General features: G+C 53.7%; 1 protein-coding gene across 1 annotated transcript; it reads right to left on the minus strand.

The window, feature by feature from the left end:
* Positions 1 to 399: 399 nt before the first annotated feature.
* LOC134023746 (nuclear receptor subfamily 4 group A member 2-like) lies at positions 400 to 5,863 on the minus strand. Its single transcript, XM_062466115.1, has 2 exons — positions 5,131 to 5,863; positions 400 to 2,416 (listed from the first exon to the last, which is right to left on the minus strand). Exons 1-2 carry the CDS (start codon positions 5,303 to 5,305, stop codon positions 2,157 to 2,159), a joined length of 435 nt encoding a protein of 144 aa, XP_062322099.1. The 5' UTR covers positions 5,306 to 5,863; the 3' UTR covers positions 400 to 2,156.
* Positions 5,864 to 9,977: the final 4,114 nt, after the last annotated feature.

The raw sequence follows: 9,977 nt of genomic DNA on the forward strand, positions 1-9,977 counted from the left end.
GTATGTGATAGAGAGAGAGAGAGTGAGTGATGGCGGTGACAGTATGGATGGCATGTGCTGTGAAATGTCACCATGGCGATCGATCGTGTTTAAGGAGGCTGGAAGCTGATCTGGGCCTTCACGCTAACATGAGGCGGCCCTTTCCTGCCTCCTCATCCCTCCGTCTTCCCTCCTCACCCTCTTAATCCTCACCTCCTCTGTCAGAGAGCCTGGGCTCCCCAGGGAGGACAGGAGGCCCTCTACCTGTCAAGTGGCTGTCCCCCCAACCCCCACACTCTCTCACACACATGCACATACGTACACTTCAGGCATATACAGCAGCACAGGCAAACCCCCGCACAGACATCCAGTCCCGCAGGCTCACATCAGGCAGAAGAAGAAGAAAAATACCAGACACAGTCAGAATAATCAGAACTAGTTTATGATTTCAAAGTGCTGAACAGAAACTCCAGTGAACCAAAGAGAAAGAAAAATTCAGGAAATTCAAACCAAAGAAGACAATGAAAAATATTTTTTTTAAAGAAAAATATTTTTCTTTTCTTTTTGTTTCTATTCTTCAAAAAACAATGCACAACTTGTACCACAATATTTGAAAAATCTAAAAACACTTCAAAATATTAGTTTTGTATATATATATATATATTTATATTTATTTATAACTCTAGAATTTGCTTAAGTCTTACTTGAAACTGCTGCTGTGAGTGTGTTAGTGTGTGGTGAAGGCCTGGAGCCACTAAGAGACAGGACTGTTAGAGAAGGAGGCCATGACAGCATAGTCCATCTTACAACACCCTCACACTACCTCGTCCTCCACACCCTCACACAACCTCTGCTATAGAAACATAGAAAAAGAGCATGACTGCGGAATGTTTTTCCTGTCTTCTTCTGGTGTTGAGCTCCCTGCCTCCTCTTCCTCCTCTTCCTCCTCTCATGCTCGTCTCAAATGCTTTAAAAGCCAAATTATGCTCGCGTTCATTCTTCCGTAGTTCTACTCAAACCTTGATTTAAAAATGACTTAAAGACAAAAAACCCAACAGCAGGTTCAAGTCTGGGACACCTGGGCAGACTGTCTCTCTCTGGGCAGACTGTGTCTCTCTGGTCAGATTGTCTCTCTGGGCAGACTGTGTCTCTCTGGGCAGACTGTGTCTCTCTGTGCAGACTGTCTCTCTGGGCAGACTGTGTCTCTGGGCAGACTGTGTCTCTCTGAGAAGACTGTCTCTCTGGGCAGACTGTCTCTCTGGGCAGACTGTCTCTCTGGGAAGACTGTCTCTCTGGGCAGATTGTCTCTCTGGGCAGACTGTGTCATTCTGAGCAGACTGTGTCTCTCTGGGCAGACTGTGTGTCTCTGTGCAGACTGTCTCTCTGGGTAGACTATGTCTCTCTGAGTTCCATTCTTAGTATTTAAATAATTTAGAGTTTGAAATTAAACCTTTCTCCTTGTTTAATAAGACAGCACTTAAGAAATTGCACTTAGATACCAGAGATTTAATCACTCCAACGTGTTTATTCTGTGGTTTCATGTGTTCTGTAGAAGATTCCATCGTGTGTCTACGCTCACATACACACATCGTGTACTGCTGTGTTTTTAACGTGTTCATGCTGAACGTGGCCATTTGCTGACAATACAATTCAATAAGAAAACAGCCCCTTCCTTCCTGCATACAGGAGAGAGTGGAGGACCCAGCGGGGTGCTGGGCTGTGCAGCTGTGTGGTCCAGCCCCCGCCAGCCCTCCTGATCCACAGAGCAGAGAAGCAGGCCAGCGCTCAGCCACACACTGGCTTCACAAACGCTGTCATCTTGCTCAAAGTGAAATGAGACTCAACACAGGGAGGAGAGGGAGATTTTTTTTTTAACTTTTCAGTTTTATCTTTTTTTTCTTCCTCAGATGTCCTCCCTCAAATAAAAAACAAAAATCAAAGGATAAAATAAAAAAAAGAAATGGTAAAGCATTTTATTAAGTCTGTGTGAAAAGCAATCTGATAGGTTGTCCTTTTGAGTGAAAAGCGTCTTTGATTGGTTGCCCTTTTGTGTGAAAGCGTTCCGTTTGGCTGTCCTGGCTCTGTGCTGGTCAGAGGTCTGGAGACGTCTGTGCGCTCCTGGCAACAAGGCTCAAACAGGACGTGTGTGTTTACAGGTGGTGGCAGAGCAGCCAGCGTCAGTATGGCAAAGTGTCCAAGAACCTGTCAATAAGGGGAGGGGGCGGGACAAGATCCTCCAGCTTCAGGTAGAAGATGCGCTGGAGGCCCTGGGTCCTCTGGGAGCGAAGCTCCGCCTTCAAGCCCAGCACCCGACTGAGAGGGGGTGTGGCTTTAGATGAAGAGGAGGGGCCAAAGCCCAGGTGGTCTCTAAGGCAACAGACTACCTTATTCTGCAGCTCCTCAACACGCTTGGAGTCCTTCAGACCAGGCACCTGCTCTGTAGATGGAGAGGGAGAGGGAGAGAGAGAGAGAGAGAGAGAGAGAGAGAGAGAGAGAGAGAGAGAGAGAGAGAGAGAGAGAGAGAGAGAGAGAGAGAGAGAGAGAGAGAGAGAGAGAGAGAGAGAGAGAGAGAGAGAGAGAGAGAGAGAGAGAGAGGGGGGGAGAGAGGGGGGGAGAGAGAGGGGGAGAGAGAAAGAGAGAGACAAAAAGAAAGTAAAAAGAGAGATGTTCACAAACAGGAAAAAAGATACAGGCAGACAGAGATACAAAAAACACACCGACAACCACTAATGCTAGCCCAGCTAGCAGGGCTGAAATAGCATCTTAACTACATCTTATTTTATATTGAATTCCGTCTCATTAGTTTGTATGGCTTGTGTTCTGAACAGGCTTTAACCTCTCTCGCTCACTTCAGATCAATAAACACCTTAACCCAATAAGACCTATTTAGTCACACACCCACACACAGACCTGCACAAACACATAAACATACACAGTCCTGCACACACATACACTCTCACACAGACAGGCACAAATAAACACATTCACATGCTCTCATACAAAGACCACAAACACAAATATTCAATCTCTTTTAAGAGGTTGACATAAACACAAGTGCTCAACAATTAGCTGATTATTCTGGACTGTGAGCAGCCAATGAGATTAGACACACAAACATACACACTCAGCTGCCCATAGCAACCCTGCTGGCCCCCTCAGCAGACTGTGGTGAGGGTCACTAATGTCACACTAACTCATTGTGTTTAGTACAGGATGTTCAGCCGTCACACACACACGCACACACACGCACCCATGCACACACACAAACGCACCATGCACACACCAAACGAGTGTGTATGAAAGACAGAGATGTGATAATGTATGTGTTCTTTGCTCCTTATCCAGCAGGACTTTTTTCTAATTTACATTTAGAAGTTTTATTTCATTAGCGTGAAACAAACACGAGACTCCTGCTGTCATGGCAACCGAAGGTATTTCTGAGTGTGTGTGTGTGTGTATGTAAGATGTGTGTGTTTGAAGAGTGTGTGTGTCAAGATGTGTGTGTGTTTGCATGGTGTGTGGGTATAAGATGTGTGTGTGTTTGCATGGTGTGTTGGGTATAAGATGTGTGTGTGTTTGCATGGTGTGTTGGGTATAAGATGTGTGTGTGTTTGCATGGTGTGTGGGTATAAGATGTGTGTGTGTTTGCATGGTGTGTGTGTGTGTTTGCATGGTGTGTATGTGTGTTTGCATGGTGTGTGTGTTTTCATGGTGTGTGTGTGTGTTTGCATGGTGTGTGTGTGTGTGTTTGCATGGTGTGTGTGTGTGTTTGCATGGTGTGTATGTGTGTTTGCATGGTGTGTATGTGCTACAGGGGTTGAAACTCTCGGTTTGAGGCGCCTATTATCACCAAGCTTATTTATTGTTTGTTTATGTGACTCTTTTGTCTGTTCTATGTCTGGGTCTCTACATCCTCCCCTTTCACTTCAGCTTTCACGCCTCTTATGCTCGCTTTCTCTCTCTCTCACGCCTCTTAAGCTCGCTCTCTCTCTCTCTCTCTCTCTCTCTCACGCCTCTTATGCTCGCTCTCTCTCTCTCTCTCACGCCTCTCTATCCCTCCTCTCTCTGTGAGAGCTAGAGGTCCTGGGGAGGGATCGATGGCTTTCTTTCTGCAGAGGCCACTCTGGCGCGGTCGATGGCTGTGTGGCTCTGGCGGTTCTACGGTGGCAGTGTGTGCTGTGCTGTGCCGAGGTGGCAGAGTGCCACTGAGAACAGCGCGGACGCCATTCTGGAGCCGGGCTCGACGGTGGGCCGGTCGATCCGGCATGGAGTTAAGTGCTTCCCCAGGGAGGGTTGGAGGGAGTGGGGGTCAGGAGGGGGGAGGGGACAGGAGGAGAGGACGGGGGTCAGGAGGGGGGAGGGGACAGGAGGAGAGGACGGGGGTCAGGAGGGGGGAGGGGACAGGAGGAGAGGACGGGGGTCAGGAGGGGGGAGGGGACAGGAGGAGAGGACGGGGGTCAGGAGGGGGGAGGGGACAGGAGGAGAGGACGGGGGGAAGGAGGGGGGAGGGGACAGGAGGAGAGGACGGGGGGAAGGAGGGGACAGGAGGAGAGGACGGGGGGAAGGAGGGGGGAGGGGACAGGAGGAGAGGACGGGGGGAAGGAGGGAGGTGAGGTGTAGGCATGGGGAGGAGTGGATGTTTAATATTACCTAACCTCTGAGTCTGTGGTCAAAAAAGGGAACATTTTCTCAATTGGTGAATGATATGAGATGATCTATTTCTGGTCTGCTCCTTTTTTTTACCAGTAAACATCTGTCAATCAATTAACAACCATGTATCGCACACACAGACACACACACGTGTACACACACATTCTGTTCACACTACAAACTGATTAAAAAGAGACAGGTGTTCAGACAGGTGTTCAGACAGGTGTTCAGCCTGTGCAGCAGATGGATATCAGGTGTACCTACACGGCAAAGGTGTGTGAGTGTGACCGTGCGAGTGTGTATGTGTGTGTGTAGGTGTGTGTGTATGTATGTTCAAGGACAACTGCAGGAGCAGATGTGGACCCAGAATGGTCCAATTCCAAGCTAAGGAGCCTCAAACGGATCGTTTCACCACGTGATTCTCAGTCTATGACAGCACGGTGTGAATGTGCAGGGAACCAAGTTGACTCCAGCTCCAGGGTGGCGTGTGGAGGTTCCTACCTGTAAGCAGCACCAGCGCCGCCAGGCAGGCGAAGGCCGAGCCATCCAGGTTGAGGCTCTGGAGGTGGGAGGACAAGTCTCTGATGGAGTCCAACCACTCTCCAAACCCACGAAGGCACTGGAACCTGTGCAGCACCAAGCCGTTACAGAACACCAACTTATCCTCCGTCAACATGGACCTGAGGGAGGGAGGAAATAAGAGAGGGAGACAAATTAGTTAAACATGTAGATAATAGATTAAATCTGGACATACCAGATAGATGGAATTGTTTCCGTTGTAACATCTGTGGATTCAAGGGGATGTCAGTGTGCTTCAAATTCAATCCACAATACCGAAGAGGAAGACAGGAAGAGGAGGACAGGAAGAGGAGGACAGGAAGAGGAAGACAGGAAGAGGACAGGAAGAGGAGGACAGGAAGAGGAGGACAGGAAGAGGAGGACAGGAAGAGAGGACAGGAAGTCCTGATGGAGGATGAATCTGGACTGAAACAGGCTCTATTATTGGTTCACAGTGAGCACGTAAACAATTAGTAAAATGAGAAACAGTGGCAGCACACACACACACACACAGACACACACACAGACACACACACAACACATTAAACACACACACGCACAGACATACCCAGACACACACATTCACACAACACATTAAACACACACTGCACATCAAACGCAGGCATGCAGCTGATTAACGTTGCGTTTTCCAAATTATAGCATTTTAAAACATTCCTGTTTCGTTGTGGTGGTGTGGGGGAAGGTGAAGGGGTTAGGGCAGAGGGCCGGGGTGTGTGTGCGGCAGCTGCAGCAGTAGTGTGTGTGTGTGTGCGATTGAATGTAGGTCCCATCTAGATCCCACAGGAGTCAAGCTGTGTTGACGCCACAAAGTAAGAAAGCCCCTCTCCTGTGAGGGCTCTTTACTGCTCCTAACCTCTGGGAGTTATTCAGTCAGTTTCAGAAATCACAGATGGCTGCTGCTCTGCGATTGTGTGTGTGCATAGATGTGTGTGTCTGTGTGCATGTCTGTGTGGTGTGTGCATGTCTGTGTGTGTGCATAGATGTGTGCATGTCTGTGTGTGTGTGTGTGCATGTCTGTGTGTGTGTGTGTGTGCATGTCTGTGTGTGTGCATAGATGTGTGCATGTCTGTGTGTGTGCGTGTATGTGTGAATGGATGTGTTGGTGTAGTGTGTGTGTGGATGTGTGTGTATATGTGTGTGTGAATGCGTATGTGTGTGTGTGTGTGTGTGTGTATGTGTGTGTGTTTAGGTGAAGGGTTAAAGCTTTAATGTGCCTGGGCTGTGGTTCACAGTGGAAACACAGACCCCTAATGAGGATATGAAAAAGCCTCTTAGATGAATTTAACTATCATTTACTCACGATACACAGCCATGGCTCTTCTCCACAGAGGGAGAGGAGGAGGGGGGAGAAAGAGGGGAGAGAGAGAGACAAAGGAAAATAGAAGGAAGGAGGGAGGGAGGGATGCATGTTCTTTATTATTGACAGACGAGCACTGCTTCCTTCATATAAAAATCTGAGGCTGATGGATCCACCACAGGAGAGAAGAGAGAGGAGTAGGGCAGGAGAGGAGAGGAGGGCAGGAGAGGAGTAGGGCAGGAGAGGAGAGGAGGGCAGGAGAGGAGAGGAGGGCAGGAGAGGAGAGGAGGAGGGCAGGAGAGGAGAGGAGGAGGGCAGGAGAGGAGAGGAGGAGGAGGGCAGGAGAGGAGAGGAGGAGGAGGGCAGGAGAGGAGGCAGGAGAGGAGGAGGAGGGCAGGAGAGGAGAGGAGGGGGGCAGGAGGGCAGGAGAGGAGGGCAGGAGAGGAGAGGAGGGGGGCAGGAGGGCAGGAGAGGAGAGGAGGGGGGCAGGAGGGCAGGAGAGGAGGGCAGGAGAGGAGAGGAGGGGGGCAGGAGGACAGGAGAGGAGGGCAGTAGGGCAGGAGAGGAGGAGGAGGGCAGGAGAGGAGTAAGGCAGAAGAGGAGGAGGAGGAGGACAGTAGGGCAGGAGAGGAGGGGGGGCAGGAGGGCAGGAGAGGAGAGGAGGGCAGTATGGCAGGAGAGGAGGAGAGGAGGAGGGCAGGAGAGGAGTAAGGCAGGAGAGGAGGAGGAGGACAGTAGAGCAGGAGGAGAGGAGAGGAGAGGGCAGGAGAGGAGAGAGGAGGAGGGCAGGAGAGAAGAGGAGGAGGATGGCAGGAGAGGGTAGGAGAGGAGGAGAGGAGGAGGGGAGGAGAGGAGGGCAGGAGAGGAGGAGAGGAGGGGGAGGGCAGGAGAGGAGAGGAGTAAGGCAGGAGAGGAGAGGAGGAGGAGGGCAGGAGGAGAGGAGAGGAGGGGGGAGAGAGGAGGGGGGAGAGAGACATTCAAAAATAGAACAGTGTGAGTGAAAATGATGGAGTGAGAGTGGGGAAGAGAGAGAGAGAGAGAGAGAGAGAGAGAGAGAGAGAGAGAGGAGATGAGAGAGAGAGAGAGAGAGAGAGAGGGGGGGGGGGAGGAAGAGGGGGAGCCTTAAATTACAGTTTGTACAAACATTTGCTCTCTGTTGGTTTAGCAGTTATGAGAGGGAGATGAAATACTGTGTGTCTAATTATCCTCATTACAGCTTAAGAGGGACTACAACCCCTCTTAGCACACACACACACACAGAACAGGCTAGTTGAGAAAAGAGGGTGTCCCAGTGGCAGAAGGTTTGGAGGGGAGGAGAGGGGGAGCTAGGGGGAGGAGAGGAGAGGGGGAGAGGGGGATGCTAGGGGGAGGAGAGGATGAGGGGGAGAGGGGGGAGCTAGGGGGAGGAGAGGAGAGGGGGAGCTAGGGGGAGGAGAGGAGAGGGGGAGAGAGGGGAGCTAGGGGGAGGAGAGGAGAGGGGGAGAGGGGGAGGAGAGGAGAGGGGGAGAGGGGGAGCTAGGGGGAGGAGAGGAGAGGGGGAGCTAGGGGGAGGAGAGGAGAGGGGGAGAGGGGGAGCTAGGGGGAGGAGGGAGAGGGGGAGAGGGGGAGCTAGGGGGAGGAGAGGAGAGGGGGAGCTAGGGGGAGGAGTGGAGAGGGGGGAGAGGGGAGGAGAGGAGAGGGGGAGCTAGGGGGAGGAGAGGAGAGGGGGAGAGGGGGAGGAGAGGAGAGGAGAGGGGGAGCTAGGGGGGAGAGAGGAGAGGGGGAGAGGGGGAGGAGAGGAGAGGAGAGGGGGAGCTAGGGGGAGGAGAGGAGAGGGGGAGCTAGGGGGAGGAGAGGGGGAGCTAGGGGGAGGAGAGGAGAGGGGGAGCTAGGGGGGAGGAGAGGAGAGGGGGAGAGGGGGAGAGGGGGAGGAGAGGAGAGGGAGAAGCTAGGGGGAGGAGAGGAGAGGGGGAGCTAGGGGGAGGAGAGGAGAGGAGAGGAGGAGCTAGGGGGAGAGAGGAGAGGGGGAGCTAGGGGGAGGAGAGGAGAGGAGAGGGGAGCTAGGGGGAGGAGAGGGAGAGGGGGAGCTAGGGGGAGGAGAGGAGAGGGAGAGCTAGGGGGAGGTGAGGAGAGGAGAGGGGGAGGAGGGGGAGGAGAGGGGAGAGGGAGGAGCTAGGGGGAGGGAGAGGAGAGGGAGAGCTAGGGGGAGGAGAGGAGAGGGGGAGCTAGGGGGAGGAGAGGAGAGGGGGGAGCTAGGGGGAGGAGAGGAGAGGGGGGAGCTAGGGGGAGGAGAGGAGAGGGGAGCTAGGGGAGGAGAGGAGAGGGAGGTAGGGGAGAGAAGAGAGGGGGAGCTAGGGGAGGAGAGAGAGGAGAGGGGGAGCTAGGGGGAGGAGAGGAGAGGGGGAGCTAGGGGGAGGAGGAGAGAGGGGAGGGGGAGCTAGGGGGAGGAGAGGAGAGGGGGAGAGGGGGAGGAGGGAGGAAGAGAGGGGGAGCTAGGGGGAGGAGAGGAGAGGGAGAGCTAGGGGGGAGGAGAGGAGAGGGGGAGCTAGGGGGGAGGAGAGGAGAGGGGGAGAGGGGAGCTAGGGGGAGGAGAGGAGAGGGGAGCTAGGGGGAGGAGAGGAGGGGGGGGCTAGGGGGAGGAGAGGAGAGGGGGAGAGGGGGAGCTAGGGAGGGAGGAGAGGGGGAGCTAGGGGGAGGAGAGGAGGGAGGGGGAGCTAGGGGAGGAGAGGAGAGGGGAGAGGGGGAGCTAGGGGGAGGAGAGGAGAGGGGGAGCTAGGGGGAGGAGAGGAGAGGGGGGAGAGGGGGAGTAGAGGGAGGAGAGGAGAGGGGGAGAGAGGGGGAGCTAGGGAGAGGAGAGGAGGGGGAGCTAGGGGGAGGAGAGGAGAGGGGGGAGCTAGGGGGAGGAGAGGAGAGGAGAGGGGGAGCTAGGGGGGGAGGAGAGGAGAGGGGAGAGCTAGGGGAGGAGAGGAGAGGGGGAGCTAGGGGGAGGAAGAGGATGAGGGGGGAGCTAGGGGAAGGGAGGCGGAGAGGGGAGAGGAGCTCTAGGGGGAGGAGAGGAGAGGGGAGAGCAGGGGGAGCTAGGGGGAGGAGAGGAGAGGGGGAGCTAGGGGGAGGAGAGGAGAGGGGGAGTAGGGGGAGGAGAGGAGAGGGGGAGCTAGGGGGAGAGAGGAGGGGAAGGAGAGGAGAGGGGGAGCTAGGGGGAGGATGAGAGAGGGGAAGAGCTAGGGAGGAGAGAGGGAGAACGGGAGAGCTAGGGGGAGGAGAGGATGAAGGAGGGAGGAGAAGGGGCACTAGAGAAGAAGAGTGAGAGAGGGGGAGGAGGGTGAGAGGAGATGAAGAGGGAACGAAGCGTAGGTGTAGGAGAGGAAGGAGAGCTAGGGGGAGGAGAGGATGGATTGAGAGAAAAAGCACTATTGAGAGAGGGATGGGTCTCGAGAAGGAAGGATGAAAGTGTGCGAGTGTCGAGGACACAGCAACTCTGTAAAACACCCGA

The sequence above is a fragment of the Osmerus eperlanus genome, chromosome 7, assembly GCF_963692335.1.
Source record: "Osmerus eperlanus chromosome 7, fOsmEpe2.1, whole genome shotgun sequence".
NCBI classification, from domain to species: domain Eukaryota; kingdom Metazoa; phylum Chordata; class Actinopteri; order Osmeriformes; family Osmeridae; genus Osmerus; species Osmerus eperlanus.